General features: G+C 37.4%; 2 protein-coding genes across 3 annotated transcripts in view; one reads left to right on the forward strand and one right to left on the reverse strand.

The window, feature by feature from the left end:
- Window positions 1-2541, forward strand: part of LOC110029941 (protein EI24 homolog) — a 22134-nt gene extending 19593 nt beyond the window's left edge. For both annotated transcript variants that reach the window (XM_020732441.1, XM_020732442.1), the window contains one exon: window positions 2211-2541. In XM_020732441.1, the coding sequence (XP_020588100.1) occupies window positions 2211-2268 (58 nt within the window). In that variant the 3' untranslated portion in view covers window positions 2269-2541. The remainder of the gene's footprint in view (window positions 1-2210) is intronic.
- Window positions 2542-8248: 5707 nt separating this feature from the next.
- LOC110029940 (histone-lysine N-methyltransferase ASHR1) overlaps window positions 8249-19952 on the reverse strand; it is a 28325-nt gene continuing 16621 nt past the window's right edge. The window contains exons 9-12 of the mRNA XM_020732440.1: window positions 15335-15441; window positions 14937-15006; window positions 12450-12513; window positions 8249-8602 (exon numbers count right to left, since the gene is read on the reverse strand). Coding sequence (XP_020588099.1) covers window positions 8425-8602; window positions 12450-12513; window positions 14937-15006; window positions 15335-15441 — 419 coding nt within the window. The 3' untranslated portion in view covers window positions 8249-8424. The remainder of the gene's footprint in view (window positions 8603-12449; window positions 12514-14936; window positions 15007-15334; window positions 15442-19952) is intronic.

Genomic DNA, 19952 nt, shown 5'->3' on the forward strand with positions numbered 1-19952 from the left:
TCCAGGGTTTACTCGCGTCGCGTAGTCTCGCGTTGACTGCTTCCATTTACGTCGTCTCGTGTTTTCTTTCGCGTCTCGTCTGGCGCCAGTGTTGCGGTTGGCCTGCGTCTCGTCTGTGACAGAGCCGCTCGACAGCCTGCGGACAGCCTGCGTCTCATCTGCGACAGAGCCGCTCGATCGTCTGCTCGGCTCTGCCTCTGGCGTCTACGACAGTGCCGCTTGACACCTCTATTCATGCAGCTTCTCACTGTGCTTCTGGTTGGCACTGGCTGCGGTAATGGTCTCAGGAATTTCCTACGCCACCGCCCTCGCCGGTGATAACCCCGCCAAACCCTCATATGCTACAGTGGTTCACAAACGCAGCTCCCCTTTTCACCTCGCAGATAGTGCGGTATTCCCTCAGATTTACCACGATTCTGTTGAAGGAAATGACGATTGCAATCTCATCAAAAATCTAGAGAAAAAGACGGTGAAACCAGCAATTTTCTTCTCTGACGCTGAAATTTCAACCCGTGCAAGAAAATACAAATTTACACTAGTTGGAAAGTTTCAATTAGGTTGCCCTAAGATGGAGATCATCAGGAAGGTTTTTGAAGATTTCAAACTAGTTGGGGATTGGCAGGTGGGTCATTTCGACGGAAGGTATGTTATGATACAGCTGAGCACAGAAGATGATTACATAAGGATTTTCTCAAAAAAATTTATCACAATTGGGGGCAAATATATGAAATTGCTCAAATGGACCCCTAATTTTGATCTCAGTCAAGAACCCCCAATTGCACCTATTTGGTTCTCATTACCTGAACTCAAGCTTCATTTCTTTGACCGACCTATCTTATATGCAATTGAGACTATCCTTGAAAAAACTTTGTAAGTAGACTTACCTGCGGTTCATTTCTCAAAGTCCTCTACTGCAAGGATTTTGATTGAACGAGATATTACACTACCAGATGTAGAAGAAGTCTAGCTTGAATATGCTCACAATGGTTATTGACAAAAAATCATTATGATACTACTGCAAGCACTGCAAGATATTTCGACATCCGCAAGAGAAATGTTTCAAATTGCACCCACAGTTGAGAACCAATTGTCAAAAGTAAGAACACACTATTAGTGCACCTCATGTGCCTGAATGCGCTCCCTGTAAACCTGATGACAGCCAACCTGAGGAGGGAATCACCACAAGACAGGAGTTGGTGTCTGCCCCAGGCCTGGGATCCCTTCACCTGACTATACTACACTGGATAATGTTAGAACTGAAAATCAGGATAGTCCCGCAGCTCCTATTCAGGGTGTAGAGGTAACAATTCACTCTTCACATACACTGGAACCTATCGCGGTGACAATGATTGTCTTTCCTCCTACTGTGGTTCTAACATCAAATCAGATCGAGAATCACATGAGCCAGTCTTCAGATGAAAAATTACAGGTTTACACTTCTCGGCGGAAGAAGAAGGTTGGGGGCACACTCCAACTTGAAAATTTAATGGATGATACTTTGGTGAACGACTCTTCAAAGTTTGTTATCTGGTTCTGCTCCTAAAAATAGAGGAAGAGACATGACTAAACTACTCGTCCCTAGCTACTTGTTTTCTATATGTTTTAAATTTATTGTACATTTTATTGAGTTTATTTGTAACTTTTTGTTAGGATATTACTGTACTTGTATTGTATGGGTAGGGTGTCTCTTTTGGGCTATTCTCATACAACATTTATGTATCCTTTTCTATTTCAATAAAATCAGCTCTTGGGCTTTTCATAAAAAAATATAGTAGTACTGGAAACAATTATTAAAACCAGGACTCAAGCAAGTAGAAAATTTCAGCTTCGATGGATAAGTTGGTTAAGTGTGCGGGATGGTTGATACAAGAAGCATCTTGGAGAGAATTTACTGGAAAAACTAATTTAATTCACTGTGCCAAGAAGTTTGCAGTGCATACTTGTGTTTTATGGCACAAGATGCTAAAACAATAGAATCTGGTGTGCTGGAAGAACCTTCTGAAGGTTGGGTTCCATCCCACATCTGCGACACATCATTTTGCTGGCAAGTTTTTTTATCCTGCTAAATTCAGCAAATTTATACTTCTTTTATTGTTTCATTTAAGGTCTAATAAGATGGTGATGATATATACTGCAATTAGACTAGATGTTTTCATTCCGCTTGATTTTTAAATTATTTTTCATTATGCTGTTGATTTTCTCCTTAACAGGATGTTAGTGCTGCGTTTCTTCCCCAATGTCCGAAGGGACAGTGACCAGTTCAGCTGAATTCTATCATCAGGTCTTCCTTCCATGAAAAAGATTATTGAATCCAGATTACATCGTTCTTCTATGGTGACATTTCTTTGTACAAAAGTATAATCTTATTCTGTAATATGACTATCTTTTTAACTGTAAATAATGTGTATAGTAAGATGTTTTTTTTTTCCATAATCTGCCCAAAAACCGGTAATTCCAAGCTCAGGTCCAAGTAAAAAATGGTGGTCAAGTTCATCTTGGTGATGTATTTCGTAAGTTCATTCTGCTGTGCGTTGGCGTATTTAGGCAAATTTTATTGAAGCTAAATTTTGGCAATTGATATAAAAAGTCTTTTTGAAAGCTATGTAAATTTTTTTTTCAATCTAGATTTCTTTAATCCAAAATTTAATAGATCCGGACAGTGGGTAGATTTGATTTTAAATTGCAAGTCTCACAAACATTTTGCTTCTTCGCTGCTGGTCTTGTCGGTTGATGCCTTCTCTTGTTAAGTGTGATCTCTCTCTCTCTCTCTCTCTCTCTCTCTCTCTCTCTCTCTCTCTCTCTCTCTCTCTCTCTCTCTCTCTCTCTCTCTCTCTCTCTCTCTCTCTCTCTCTCTCTCTCTCTCTCTCTCTCTCTCTCTCTCTTAGGGTTTTGGAAATTTTGGAGAGAAAGGCATGGGTTAACAAAGACGGAAAATTTTTTAAAAATAATGAATAATTATTTTTATTAAAATCTAAATCAGTCTTTAGGAATTATATTAATTAGCGATTAGACCTTAATTTATAAATATTAATATCCTCTATGGTTTAATGTGAATAAACATAATTTATTACTTTTACTTGTTACTAACTAATGACAATTCATTATAAGAATCGTTTGTAAATGTATCATAATTAATAAGATTAGATTTAAGAAAAAATTTCTCTCTCCTCTCTCTCTCTCTCTCTCTGTATTTTGGTAAAGCAATTTAGTCTTATAATTAATATTAAATAAAAATTAATTAATTAAATAAAAAATTTCAACTAAATGGAAGATTATTCAATTATAGCAAGTTACTAATTAAGTATTGCTTGAGAAATATAGCTAAATTATACTTTAATTTGTTTAATGAAGGTTGATAAAAGAAAATATAATAGTATCTGTTAATTATATAAATCTATTAAAATAAAGATTTTTCAGTTTTAACTCGGTTTAAGTTTAGCTAACATGCCTATCATGACCAAATCGAGGATTAGAGGGAGTTATCTAGTCTTATTTACTCATACGCTTCTATCTTAGTTTTGACCAAAATAATTGCTATTGCTTGCAAAAATTTGAATAATTTTTTAACTTCAAATAATATTTTACATCCAAACATATGAGTGATTAAAGGACATGATGATCACTTTGAAAGATGTCGAAAAGAAAAAAATTATGAGGCTTTTATTATATGCACTGACGGTAGATACGCTTAAGTGAAAGAAAAAGGAGACAAGTTTGTTGAGCATGGCTCAACATAGACATGTCAAATAGGTTTGAGTAGAATAGAACTTGTTAGTCTGGTGGGGCATCTAATTTGTCTTATATAACTAACTCAAAGCTTTCACTAGACTCATCCAATCGACCGCACTAGTTTGATTATCCACTTTGAATTTGATCGGTCATCCTGACCTGATTGACCTTTTTCTCAGACTAGTCAGACAACCCATCCCGATCTCCCGATTTTTTGGGTTTGATCAACTGTACTAATTTGATCACCCGCTTTGAGTCCAATCGACCACTCCAAGTCCATCACCCACTCTTTTTGGTTCGATCGATTGACCTAGATCGATCGACCCATCCTTTAGGTTCGATTGGCAGTCACGACCCGGTCAATGAATCACTTGCATGCTTGTATGTTTTACATCATATCATGTTGCATGTTTATTTGCATGATATGAAAATATTATTTTGACTAGATGTCTACGATATTCCATTATATGTAAAATATGTTTGCTTCATATGCTTTGCCTATGACATGTTCAGATGTCTCTTGGAGCATCCATGTGTGGGTGTCTCTTTGAGTAGCCCCACTTGTGTCTTGTTGAGCACCCACACTTGCAAGCTTCTTCCTTGCATACGTCACTGTATGCACGGGGATAAGCTCCTGCACACTTTGCTAGGAGGCGACTTATATAAGCTATCCACCTCATTCCTTACGACACTAGCTAGAGTGTTGTAGGTATTTCATATTGTGTAAAGTATAAGTCATGCTTCTTAGCCCCAGAACACGTACAAGACAATGTGTTTTCACTTAGGTATGGTAGTAAATTAGGGCAATCTCTTGAAGAGAGCCATGCCTAAACATGCATGTTGTCTAGTGAGAGGAGCAATGGTAGTGTATGCATGGTAGTATATTAGGGCAGTCTCTTAGAGGGAATCATGCCTAAACATCCACACAGAAACAAGTTTAATAAAGGGAGGAGCAATGTAATGCTTATGTATTAAACCCTTTCTGCAGGTGTCGCTTAGCTCCTCCAGCCAGGCATGACTCTGACAAGTTACATGTAGATAGATTTTTGCGCTAACATGATTTCGTGCAAGTCAAGTCCTTTTTACTTTTTCCATATGTACTTGTTAGATTTCTAGAAGAGTCTTGTAGTAGAAATAAGATAAGGGCACGATTTCGAGGTGTTTGATGCGGGAACCATATTATGAAGGGACCAGAACCAACAAAAATTGTGTCATGTATCTTAATTATTACATTTTATATTGATGTATAGCATTAGGACTGAGAATTTATATGTAGAGTCCTCCCATTCTTTTTTTTTTTTTTTGATATTTTACCGACCCCGCGCACCAACCTTTAATTATTTTATATTGTTCTTAATTTTATGCTTTCTTGGATGATTATATGCTTGGATTGACTTCGCCCTTTTTTTATGATGCTTTTGTTTGGGATGTGATTCACAAAAAATGCAATATAGGCTCATTATGATTTAAAATGCTAAATTTACTACAAAAATCTTAATAAAATATTCAAGAAAAATGAAAATCTTAGGAATAAAATATTCAAGACTTCAAAATTTTCTTTTTTTTACTTTCTTGCATGGCCTTCAGGTAGGACTTTTAAATAGATTGCATGCATGGATATCACCCCATCATATTTAATATGGCCTTCACTTAGGATTGTGGTAGATAATTGCATTCATATTGCATGTTCCGAGGAGAAGACCAAGTGCTTCTCCAACCTGATTGAACAAGCATAAATTTCTACTTAGGTGATTTTCTAGTGCGTTTAAAATGTTAGAAGGCTCCAAACCTCGACATGTGTAAGCTCTTCTGTTCGGAGCGTTTCCAACTTTATAGCTAAAATCTCTCTTTCTCTTTCTTTCCCTCGGTATCCTTGTCATTTCGGCAGGTATAAGTCTCACATCTTGGAGCTTCACCTGATAAAAATAGGATAGAGTTTTGTTCCTTTAACTTTAGAACTACTGAGGTCCCCGTAAATGACGCAATTCACAAATTATTGATCAGGGATTTCTAGACGTGTTGGGTCAACTACCTTCACGACGAGGTAGACTTAGTGGCTTGAGATGACGGGTCAGTCGTACCCTGATCAAACTACCTCTACATTTTAGGATTACCCTTCCTTGGTTGAGCCCTTTGAGTCCTGTCATCCTTTACGACTTCGTTGATGTATTCTTAACGGCCCCTACTGTCGTCCCATGTGTTTCAGTAAAGGCTCCTGAGGCGATGAGATGCTCCTACTTGAAATAATCATCCTTTGATTACCTATTCTCCAAGTTCATGATAACATATGCAAAACTCCTTTTATCAAGAATATTCTTGGGTATCCCCCAAGATGTAATTAACCAGAGAGATACATTCCTCTAGGAGACTCTTAACCCCCGAAAAAAAATGTTCTTTTTGGTTCTTTGATTATGGGTAGTTTATGCAAGGATTCTTTTCGTGGATGTTGTGCTTTGAGGTACTTCAATCTGATCCTATTATGATGTATATTTTCGACCCATCACACGAGGATTACCCATATATAAGCCTTTTTTGTTTATCTATCTTTTGTCATATTTCCTTTCTATTTGATTACTCTTTTCTTTGAATCATTTATAATGATCCAAGTGGGAAATTTAGTCGAATAAGAGAATTATAAGATGACATATAAATAGACAAGTTGACGACTGCAAGGCTTTAAAAAGAACCAAGAAAAATAAATCTGACGACTTCGCTGGGGAAAAGTCTCTCTCTTCATATTGGGAGTTTCATTTTTATTCTGGGGATATAAGCTCACTCTCCATATTTGGAGTTTCACTAATATTGTTGTGACCCGGTTTTTTTCCCTCAAGTCACTTACTGAGTTTTTTGTGAGACATTGATTTTCAGTCCATGCGCCAATTGCTATTGTTAGCGATTTGATGTTTTTTGTCTCGTTTTCTCACCCATAACATTTCATTCGCTGCATAGTCACATGCATCTGTGATGTTGTATTGTCTTTTTGTGATTGGTTTTTCTTGGCTTTTCTTTTTTCTTGATTGTTGTCTCCTTTTGTTTGAAAGACATAGCGAGCGAGAGAGTTGTTACACTCGCTACTATTGAGAGGAACTTTATTTCCTTCTCCCTCAATGTCTTCCGTGCTCTCGAAGATACTATATCCTTCGGTTCCTTTGAGTAACCCGTTAGGATTACCTTGACGATGCACCACAGTGCCATCAATATTCTCTAGGCTGTTAGGCCGTCTGTACGCCTTTTCACGGATCTCTACAGGTTAATTTTCTGGCAGCACTGATGTTGTTTTTGTTTCCCATGCTACAGTTTTAGACCCTTTTGTCCCTATTCCCTTTGAGGTTGATCCTACTCCTAGGTTGGGAAGGAAGGCCTAGAGGACTATAAACATATTGCTCAAGGTGGTTCAGAATTAGGTTTCTACCCCTGTTGTTTCAATTCATGTTCAAGCGGAGTCCCAAAGTCCCTTGGCTAAGAATCCTTTTTTTATACTTTCTGGTTGTGAGGACTACATCCTCACCAGGATTGCTTGGAGGGCTCCCCCTCCACATGCTGGTATAGGCCGCCTCAGGCCTGCTGTTCAGATTAATGAGGCCACCACAAGCCTTCTTTCTAAGAAAATTATGGAGGTCAACTTCTCTCGAGGGGAAAATGGCCTAATTTTGAGGAGGTACCCGCTCAGATCTTTAATACATCTAAGCGAGTCATGAGAGAGCTTCTCTACTTTCCCCATCCTGAAGGCTATTGTAGCAAGATTGGGCTTCGCTTGTCGATCCACTGCTCGACCGTTGTATTTAACCTACATTATGGAGGTTTTCATGCATGTTGGGGCATTGTTAGGAACCCCCAATGTAGTGTTTAATGCCGATGCACAAGAGTTTGTTCCTGTTGTTGTTAGGTCCACACAACCCACACCCGATGTGGCTTTATAATAGTAATAAAAAGAAAATTATTATTGCTTAGTTAACTCTAAGATCTCAAACTGAGTCGCCACAGATGAGGTTGGATCCCATTATAAAATCAATTAAAGATAATTTTCACACGAGTTCTTAAATTCCTTGAAAATTGGCATTTTTTTGTTTATATATATTTATATTTCTAAAGGTGAAACCGATATTTGGTCTTGTGGGCACCAAATACCAATTCCCTCATATGGGTTGAAAACTCGGTGTGCTTGATTCTGATTTAAAAAGAGGGATTCGAACACTTGACCCGAGGGACTTATGCCAGAGGCCGCACCAATGAGCCAGGACTTTCGGACGACATTTTTTCTTTATATATATATATATATACTATTTTGTAATCAATCATTGGAGGCATTTACATACATATTGCTCAAATCTTTTACATCACATAAAAAATATTACTATTCATCAAAATGAAATACTCATTTTTCATGTATAAATTTATGACACGAAAGTATTTAAAAAAATAAATATAAAAGTTTTGGTGTTCGATATGCAAAACCATGAGCATTGTGTGGCATACATATAAATTTTCCTTCATCAATCGCAAATAGCAAACAAGCAACAAGAAAAAAAAATAGCTGCATTCCTACAATGAAATACACGACATCAATAATGATAGCAATAAAAATATGATACATGGCTTTTGACCTCAAAACTATAAAATACTACATACCCCTTCATTTTCTCATTTAATTCCTTCAAACGAAACAGTGACCTCAAAATGATAAAAAAAATTGAATCAGGTTTCAATCATTCGGCCATCGTGGGCGGATAAACAGTAATAATCCTCAGCACGCGATTCTTCCAGTTTGCTGAACAATTCCTTCATGAATGGTGTTGATGTGCCATGAGTGATACGAAGGATCTCCACAGCCTTAGTGAATGATTTCAGAGCATCCTCTGTTTGTTCAAGTAGCCTACAAGAACAGCAGAGAAGACCCACCCAGTTGATTAAAACTAAAAGTATCTTTCAATGCCAAGGCCAGAAAAGAAAGAGGAGAATATAACTTTGGCATTCCCATCATGTTTGTTTTGAGAGTAAGAATGAATGAAAAAGATGAACAGGAGTACAGCGGATTTCATTTTAACTCTCAATAAAAAGAGGTAGCCTTTATTGAGGCTCCAAAAGTCAAAACACATTCAGCGATTCCATTCTAAAGCCCATAGAGGTATTTGGAATGCGGGGAGTTGATTGTGAAATGAGAAGGGCAAGATAATAAGAGAGTTCGACTGTGTTTGGATGGGGATAAGCGTTATTCGGCGGCTATCCCAGCTGAAAACAACAATCCAAAGACAAATCGACGAGGTACGGGCAGCGAGGAGGGTCCAACATCTGTTTGATACACCACTTACGAAAGGAAGAGGATACAATACTAGAAAGAAAATTCAAAGAAATGTCACTCATTCATAAGCTCAACAAACTCAAAAATCCAAAACCTAAATACAACATATATAAAAAGTTCCACAATAGAAAATAACCTAATTGAAAATAATAAATAAGAAATAAATATATAGGAAATAAAAAAAAATGAGAATAAACTAAAGGGAAGAAAATCGGGTTCGAATAGGAAACCAGGCGCCATGTTTGATTTCCCACAATCGCTAAGGACATAGCAAGCGGAACCCGGAATCACGGAAATCTTGCGACGGGATACCAGGTGCCCATAATGGTTTTGTGATACTCTCCCGCATCATTCTCCTCGGCTAGGAGATGCCTATCCCACTTCTCTTTAAGCTTCTGCAATCAATCTAACACCCTAAGAATGAAGTCATTGCATCATTGTGGCTGAGGCAACTCCTCTAGGAAATTTATGCTCACATCCATATCCTAATAGACTAAATAGTGATCCATTGGCACAACCAGAACTAAAACTGCATATAGATGGGTACTTTCCCGAGTCAAGCCTCGATGCATCAAAATATGTGGCTTCTTATACTCGGCTGATTGCATCTCATAATCATGTTGGTTTGGCTAAATAAACATTGGAATGAGGTCTATGACAAGTTGAATCTCTTTTAGTGCTAGCCACCTAGGAGGCAAGTTGTCACTTAACTTATCCAACAAGTCTTGCAACAGAGGTTCCTCTTTTTCTGATATCGACTTCTTTGACTCACTACTTTCTCAAATAACTAATATTGCTATAGTGCAGTTTCTCTCACAGACTTAGCTTGAATCATTAACATCTCTTTTTCATCCGCCGCTGAACTTTTCATCCTCTTCTGTGACACAGTCCATTTCTTTAATTGCTCTCTATCAGTGAAAGAATCGCCTTCCTGTTTTGGCAATCAGGTGCCACATGGTCAAAACCATGACACTTGAAGTATTTGCTGACTGGGATGGGTTTGGGAGTACTGGCAGGTTGCACCTTTTCTTCCGTCATTACCCGACCTGATAGCTTAGAATTAAATAAGGAAATGTGATCGGATGGTATTAACCTTTAATTTAGTCTTCAAATATTTCCAGAACTACCAAAACATAATCTATAGAAATCCCAAACGAGCATATAACAGTATATCACCTTGAAAGAAATAATGTAAAAAGAAACTACACTCAGATGATGCCTATCCGCAGTAGTTATTATCCTGTAAACTAAATCCCTCATGTAAGACATATCCATCTAATATTTTTCTTAAGTTCAATAATAAGTTTTCATGAATTGGTAAACAATTATAATCATAATAAGCATTAAATTTATATGCAAATGCTATGCATGAATGACTAAAAGAAATATAGTTCATTACTTTATAAAACTGTAAGCTTTCATTTTAAATTTATCCCTTATTTCAATTTAGGTGTTTACCTTTTTTTAATTTCTTTAAAAGTCATAACATGATTACCACCATACCTAAATGTATCCTCAAAATTATATACGTAGGAACCCTAAAAAATTTGCACTCTAAGGTACAACATTACCAATTTCTTTATCGTGCACAGATACATCGCATCCCCAACCAGTATCATTTAGAGATAATCATGTATGACTTAAGCTTTTATATTTCACTTTTTTTAATTACTTCCATTTAAGGTCATTAAAATTATCATTCCCATTTTTCATTTTTCACTTGATTCAGTTTAGAAATTCTTTATTATAAAAATATTCTATGAAGCAATAATGTGATTCTTAATTAAATAACATCTTAATTTAATACATACAAGAATATAATTGCTCACCTATGTTTTATATGACCTTTCCCTTTACTTCACTTTTTCTAGCACAAACAAAATTCAATCTCTATCATCCTTTAATTCAACTTTTTGACAAATTGAAATGCTAAATTTAATTCATAAAAATGTTGATCTGAAAATTTAGGATTGAGGCTAGGAATTATGCTATGAATAATTTGGGTATGGAAGATTTTTTTTTGGATTGGGACAAATTAAAACAAAATACTAAAAAATACTAGTGCTTATCGAGCTCTGATACCGGATGATACCGTTCTAGGACTCTAGAAAGTATTTCGGAAGCAGATTTTGAGAAGAGGTTGTTATGGAACGACAAGAGGAAGATAATAGGTGAGTCCGACGGCATTTGGATGGGGATAAGCATCGTATGGCGGTTGTCGCGGTTCAAAACATCAATCCCAACAATGCATGGGTGGGGAGGAGGTTTCGCCACTTATTCCTAAGCAAGATACATGTACACCACTTACAAAAGAAAGATGAGACAACACTTTAGAAAACAAAATTTAGAGAAATGTCTCTCAAATTCAACAACTCAAACTGAAAAGCCAAAACCCTAATATAACATATATAAAAGTCTCACAATAGAAAATAACCTAAGTGGAAATAAGAAAATAGGAAATAAAGAAATTGGAAATAAACCAAAAAAGAAGAAAAATGGGTTGGAATAGGAAATCGAATGGCCTTGTCCGATCACTCACGACTGTGAGGGACATAGCAGTTAGAACCTGGAATCGCGAAAATCTTGTGACGGGATCGTGGCAATCCCACAACGGGATCTCGACAATCCTTTGATACACTTCCTCACTCAAGCCATATGAAAACAAGAAAAAATTGATCTCTTTGATTAAGTTGATCGCTCCACTAAGGTTTGATTTATGGTCCGAAGAAGGAAGAACCTTCATTTCATTTCAATTTTGTTAGAAGAAAGAAAATTTTAGGCTAGTTATTTTCTACTAAATGATGGTATTTTGATGTGATACGAAAGATTTGGGTGGTATAACATGTTAGATACGTAAATACATGAGAATTGGGCGGTATCATGTTAAATATGTAAATACATGAGAATTGGGCGGTATGTATGCAAATGCCCCATGGACATGGAAGATTTACATACATACATACCACTTAATTCTTATGGATTTACATATATGGCACCTAAACTTCAATTTTTACATACATGCTACATTCTTGTGTATGAAAGGGTGAATTTCACTTTTTAAGAGATAAAATGACTCTATTTTTGATGAGAAATGAAAGATTTGGGAAGTATAAATGTAAAAATTAAAGTTTAGATGTTAGATATGTAAATACTGAGAATTGGGTGGTATGTATGTAAATGCCATGGCATAAACAGGAAATCAAAATCAGCTCAATTACCTAGTCAATTTCCTATTGTATCTTATTTCGAGAATATAACAAGTCATGTATCAAAAGCGACAAAAAAAAGAAAAAAACTATTAAAATATGAGAACATCACCCATAATAGTTTCATAAAACAAGCATGAAAATAACTATTGATATTTGAAGAACATTCATTTCATTCACATGAAGGGGAGTGCTTGAGGAAGAAAAAATCTCACCATTCAAGCTTTCCGCAAGTGTAATATTGTAGACCTAGCAACGGATGAGGAGATTGATATAATCCTGTATTTAAGAAGAATAATTAGTCAATAACTGATGCTGCCTTACCAAAAAAATGCAGAAAATATACCTACAAAAAATTTTAATCACTGGTAAATTTGTACCATTAACTGTTGGACGGCCACAAGAGGTCTTTCCATAAAGTTATTTCAATCTTAATCTTTTGCAACATGAAGATTCTCAAGTGGAACAAACATTTTTTGATCCATTAATACATCCTGTATATGATTAAAAGGTGACTTCATGCTTCTGGCAATCAAAAAATAATTTTCATTGGCTCTTTGCTTCTAATACTTCCAACGGATGTTACAGTACGCCCAATTTTCTTCTTATGCCCGTCAATATGCACAATTTGAATAGAGAATTATGTACATTCCGTGGAAAGCAGTAATCTTCTAAAATTAAACTTTTCCGAAGAGGATAACATATTATTCCGTGGTAATTTCAAAGATGGCTTATTCTTCCGTAGGTTTTGATGATTACAAATAAGAAGACCAAAAGAACTAGGCTAAAAAATGAAAGCGAAGCCGAGGAGCATTAAACAAATCTACCAAAAGAATGCAGTGCAATTTGACTAAATTAACTCAAATAATACCACCGCTTTTTATTAGATAAACGTTGGATTCTAGATTATCTGATCAACTCAGGCCACCTGGAGAAGTGAAGAGAATGACGGATAGAGAACAGACATAAAAGAAGAGCTGCAGAGGAAGAAGATCTAGGAGAGCAACGCTAGAGGATTTGATTGCCTTGAATTTCATATCCTGAATTTTAACATTGATCTCCTATTCATAGGTTTTTTGGATTGATAATTATTATAATACATGACTGCATTTATGCTTTATTAAAAATAAAAAAACTAGAATTATATAGCATGGTCTGTAGCTAATAAGGCGCCTAGCAAAGGAGATCGTCCGCCAAATTGAAGAGCGTAGGTTGGCACAAGCCACATTGATGGGGTGCTATAAATCAGTTGTCGAGTTGTCGAGTAGCTATTCATCACTTGCAAATTTGACTAGTACTTGTTAGTCACATAGGAAGATGAGTGGCTGTTCCCCTCTCAAGATTGTGAATGATTGTTTGTGCTTGACTGGACAGAGTCATCAATACAACAAGTCAGCTGAGTTTACCATGTCAAGTCATTACTTAGGTTAGACCAAATTGACCCATGAACTATACCAATTGACTTCGTACTTCGAAGTATTTAGCGTCAGGAGTCGGCCTAGGGCTTGAAATTAACCAAGACGAGTACAAACGGTCGGACGGTGGAAACTAAGTTTTTTATATTCATTACCTCATTACATGTAGTCTGCATCTTCTATAAACACTCTCTTCTATGGTTCAACTTTTAACTCTTAATTAAACCTGAAATTTTAATTTAAAATAATAATAGATTAAATAAATCTAGTGAATATTAATACATCTAGACTACAATAATACAAGAAAAAAAATCAAATGCCTGACAGCTAAGCTTCTAGCAAATCAAAATAAAACATATAATCACTTAGCGTTATTAATGTGTTTTACTATATCAATAGCATATCTATATTATTCTATATGTGTATAACCTTCATAAGAACACCGTCTAAAAATTATACTAATTAAGTAACTCAATATCGATATCTTTTTTTGTTTACGTGCACAAGTACCTTAGTGTTTCCTCGTTAATCCTATAAATAAGTGATTTCATCATAATCAATCATACACATACAAACAGTCAATATAAACATATCATCCATGTGCTCATCGCATTCAACTCAATATACTATATATAGCATATATCAATAAATGATAGTAAACAACTACAAACATTCAAAAAAATGTGACCAATAAAAGAAAGATCATATAAATCAAAATAAAGCTTTTACAAGTATCATTAACTACTAATACAAAACAGTTGATAAGAACTAAAATATTATCATAGATTAAGAGTATGACTACTCACTTCGATGTTGATTAATTTTTTATTTAATTTACCTCAACGTCGACTCCACTAAATTAGAAACCTAACATAAGCAAAGTATTTATATTATAAAATTTAAAAAATATATATTATTTTAATTAACTATTAACTTTACATTACTTATATATAAAATTTTCATATTTTATTTTATATAATCCTGCTTGTTTTTCTATTAATTATATGTGCGTGTATTATTAATTTTATTAATAAATCAATTAAATAAATATTATAAAAGTTACCTTTCCTCAGTCGAGCCCTATGCGCGGAAAAATTACATAAAACTACAGCTTGGTTCGATTCTATATCCACACACAACGCCTTAGCTCGATTCTTCCTCCGTCGTACAGGATGCTTATGCCTCTCTTCTCGCGATCGCCTACACTGAATGCCTACGGTTTGGTCGGCTTCTTTCTTCCTCTATGCTCAGCTAGTCTTCTTCCGCACCCTATAAAGAAAGGCTTACTTTGATAGACTGGAATTGTCAGCTGGCAATATGTCAAGGCCTCTCTCCAATCGTTTAACTCCAAAAGTATCTATATGGGTAGCAAGAAGCACTTGTCAGTGCTAATACCAAAATTAGAAAGAAAAGGTTTCATTTAATAAAAGACTACACGAGCTGGAGAAAGAAAGAACTAGAAACCGTATGGAAAAACATACAATGGCATTGGATGATCATCTGCACTTCAAGTAACACTTAACATGATAATTTGTAACAAGCAGCAGAAAATTATCAAGTAAATATACAGAGCCCATAATCAAACATGACATCGTTATCCATTTACAGCTAAGGATATGATTTGTCGGCATTTGACATCGAACAGAAATACAAAGAAAGAAGAAAAAGTCAGTAATTAACTACACCTTCAGAAGAGTTTCACGAGTTCCCAACAACTTGATTGAATAAGGATGGAACAGCTTACTCTCGAGCTGCTCAACTTTTTTGTACAGCAAACTAGCTTCAGAAGGATCTGATTTGATGTTAATTTTCACTCAAAGCATAACAAACTTTATTATAAATATTTATTTTCATGAGGGCTTATAGTTGGGGCATAGGCTAAGTAAGAGATGTCAGGCATAAGCATTCAGCAGATTAAATATGAGCTGGCATTAGCACAAAAAATTGGTTACATTTTAATTTAAGCTCATTTTCTTATATCAAATTCTAATATTGAGTACATATGAATTGATTTAATGCTGACAAGTTAATGATGATTAAATTTACTTTAAGAAGGAAAGTAAGGCTTAAATCTCTAAGCTTAAGGGTGGTGTTTATAAGCATTAATCCTGACCAAACTGTTCCACAAAACTTTTCATGCATGTACATTAAAAAGAATGTTGACATGAATCATAAAGATAATTTGCGGATAGCCACAGGTGATATGGCTCACAAGTACCTTTGATGGACGACTCCAGATCGCACAACCGATCGACAACATCCACCCCATTCGGATGGACGATCTATTTTCGGGAGAGTCGAGAGGGGTATCCCCCGGATAAATTCACCAAGATTATGGTCACTGATCCGACTTGACGGTCACCCGTCCTATACTCCGTATAGTCCAACATCTGCTCAACCTCACAATTGTCCTGCCAAACCGTAACCCTGCTACGTAACTTCTCGATCACACTGGGTATCCCGGCCTAGAGCCAGGTATCCATGTCAATGGATCCCACACATTGCATATGCAAGATCACTAAAAGGCCCCAACTTGTCCTAGAGAGGCACAGGATTTAATTGTACGATAGTTTATCCCTATAAATAGGGGGTGTTTCATAAGTAAACGGGGGATCAATTACACTCTTCATAAAAGAAGGGTGTGGGGTGTATTTTTCCTCTATTCCTTCTCTCTTTTCTTGTTTAACGCTCTATTCCTTAGGCATGTCTCCCAGCTTGAGATTGAACATCCTAAAAGGTGCGGTGAGTGTGGATTCATGCAAACAACAACAAGAGGAATACGGTGATAATAGAAAGAGGAAGGCAACCAAGGAAGAATACGGTGATAATAGAAAGAGGAAGGCAACCAAGGGAAGGTGATGAACAAGGAACCAGTACAAGACAACATCGACACGCAACCGACATTATCTTAGCCATCCTTAGAGGAAAACGCCCATCGAAGGAATTTTCAGAAGATAACCAGGGCAAGGGGAACTGTGCAGCCTAGCGACAGCGCAAAGGAGCGTAAATGCCCTGCCAATCACGCTTACCAACGACCATCTCCCACGATTGAGAAACCACCACAACAAAGCTATAGTTGTTACGGGAATAATTAATGACTTCGTAGTCGAGAGTATCCTCATTGACATCGGAAGCTCCGTGAATGTCTTATTCAAGTCGGTGTTCAATAAGCTCAATCTTCAGAACGACACGTTGACGGCGCCGGGAAATCCACTTTTTGGATTTTCAGGCGAATGAAATGAACCACTTGGCGTAATGTTAATGGCAATTAATTGCGGCGAACGAGAGAAGCAATTCACAGATACAAAGGATTTCTTGGTAGTTGACTCACCACCGACATACAACGCCATCTTCGGCCGACTACACTTGAATTGATTTAGGGTCATTGTATCCACTTACTACGTGGCAGTCAAATTCTTCGGGGATGGCAAAGTAATCACAATCAAAGGGGATCTGGATCAATTGTTAGTATGCTACGTCCGAGCAGTTGGGAGCGTTGAATAGGAGCCGCTGGACCTACAGACTCGGAGAGAGGGTGATCTCGAGACCAATAAAACCACCCACGAAATCCCTGTCAGCGAGGGCGACCCCCTTAAATCTTTTCTAATAAGTGACAACTTTGACGCAGGATCCCGAGGACTTCTATTCCAAACACTCAAGGATTATCGTGACGTTTTCGCCTGCTCTGTCGCGGAGATACCAGGGATACCAGCCGATGTAGCTTGCCACAGGCTAAACATAAGCCCTACGACCTGACCAGTCAAGCAAAAAGCCAAAAATTCGGTAACCGCGTTGGCGACACTCATCAAGGAAGAGATCCTAAAGCTTCAATAAGCAGAATTCATCCAGGAAATACAATATCCCACTTGGCTCTCGAATGTCGTCATGGTCTATAAAAATGGCAGATGTGCGTCGACATTACCAATCTGAATAGCACCTGCCCTAAAAATTGTTATCTGCTGCCCAGAATTGAAGCCCTAGTTTATGTTGCCGTAGAATACTCAATCATGAGTTTCTTAGACGCCTTCTCAGGATACCACTAGATCAAGATGCACCAATTGATGCTGAAAAACAACTTTTCTTACCGCGAGGGTTTATTTTGCTACAATGTAATGCACTTCGGAGTTAAAAACGTTGGGGCAACGTTGAGCGCTCATGGATATAATTCATTCTAATCAAAGGGGTAGGGTAAAAACATTAAGTGTATGTGAACGTCATACTTGTTAAGAGCCAGTTGGCCAAACAACATATAACTAACTTAAAAGAAACTTTAAAAACCCTTAGAAAATTTAACATAAGTTTAAAGCCATTAAATTGTACCTTTGGAGCCTCCACAGACAAATTCTCGACTAACTCTTGACCCTAGAGGGAATCAAAGTCAACCCAGAAGAAGTGCATGCACTGCCAAATAGGTCTTCTCCTTGAAACACTGAGGAAATCAAGAAATTAACCTACTGAATAGTTAGTTTTAGTAGATTATTTCAAGGTCGGGCAACAAATGCTCAGCGTTTTTCAAAACATCAGGAATTCAAAGAACTTCTAATGGAAAACTGACTATGAGCAGATGTTTGCAAAGTTGAAGGATTCCTTGGCATTGCCACTGCTATTTAAAAGTCCAAAGCCGAATGAAGAACTCTCTCTGTACCTAAAAGTTGAACTTGAGGCCATCAACTCTGTGTTGTTTCGAGAAAATTTGAGGAAATCATTCTCAGTTTACTACACCGGTAGAGCCCTCATGAGCGCCTAACTCAGATATCCAATTATCTAGAAACAAACGTTTCCCTTTTTAATTTTCGCTTGCAAGCTCGGCCATAGTTCCAAATGCCCCTCATCCAGGTAGTCAACGACCATCCACTGAACTCAGTCCTCACTCAGTCGGTGCACTCTAGTCAGCTTCTCAAATGGGCGGTGGAATTAAGCAAGTTCGACATTACATACGTCCCTCAGAGGACAATCAAAGTGGAAGTGGTAACAAACTTCCTGACCGATCGTGCGAGCCATGCAAAGTAACCAGCACCGACCAACTAACACCGACTTTGCACATTGATGGAGCCTCTAATCAGACGGGATCAGGAATTGGGCTAACTCTAAGAAGTCCGACTACGGAAAACCTATACCACGCAGTGGACATTAGGTTAAAAGTCACTAACAATCGGGAAAAGTACAGAGCACTGATCGTCGGACTCCGCCTTGCTTACAAAACGGGCACCCGACACCTGCACATGAAATCAGAGTCCCAGCTGATGGTGAACCTAGTGAAGGGAGAGTTTAAAGCTAGAGATGAAATGATAACCAAGTATCTTAACAAGGCCAAGACCGAAATCTGGAAGGTCGCTGACTTCAGGATTGAACATATCGTCAAGGAAGACAATCAGGTAACCGACCTACTATTTAAGTGCACCCGCTAGGGGAGTGAACGCCTCAAATGCTATTCTGATTAACTATTGAAGAACCTAAGGTGATGGAGATAGAGATGGAGATGGAGAAAACAATAAGTTCGATGGATCTTTTTATCTATTTCATGGAGACTGTGAAGTGACTGAGGAGGTCACTGACTCAAAGGAGATTTAAGTGTCAGGCGGCCCAATACCTTCTGATCCAGAGGAAACTTTTTTATAAAATCAACCACTTCACTTTAAGGTGTGTTGGAGAGAATGAAACGGAAGATCTCTTGTGGGAGATAAATTCAGAAATATGCAAGTTACTCCAGAGGAAAAGCCCTGACGCATAGGATTCGACGATAAGGCAACTTCCGGACGGCTCTCCTAAAAGATGCAAAATTCTCAAGGAGGTGCGAGAAATGCCAGAAGTATGCACCACTATAACACCAACCGATCTACAGGCTGCAGCCAATTGTCTCTCCATCTTAGGGCTTGACATCCTTGGACTGTTTCCATGATCAAACTGCCAACTTAAGTTCCTTCTGGTCGCAGTGGATTACTTCTCAAAGTGGATCGAGGCGAAGCCACTTGCCCACATAACAATGGAGGTCATTCGTAATTGCATCTAGACGGCCCTCATCTTTCGTATGGACTACCGCTCTCCTTATCACAGATAATGGGATCCAATTCACAGATAAGGGGATTAAAAACTCATGGTCAAGCGAAAGCTGCCAATAAGGTCATTCTCAACCTATTGAGAAAGAAGGTCTAGAGGAAGAAATCTGAGCACACTCTGCCCTGCAATAGGAAGACAAAAGGAGAACCACACGATACTACAACTGACACATTCGTGATGAGATCTTTTTCCCAAGAGATCTAGTACTAAAGAAAATCAACCCAAAAACAAGGGGACAAGCTGCAA

The sequence above is a fragment of the Phalaenopsis equestris genome, unplaced genomic scaffold (genome assembly GCF_001263595.1).
Source record: "Phalaenopsis equestris unplaced genomic scaffold, ASM126359v1 Scaffold000613, whole genome shotgun sequence".
In the NCBI taxonomy this organism is placed as follows: domain Eukaryota; kingdom Viridiplantae; phylum Streptophyta; class Magnoliopsida; order Asparagales; family Orchidaceae; genus Phalaenopsis; species Phalaenopsis equestris.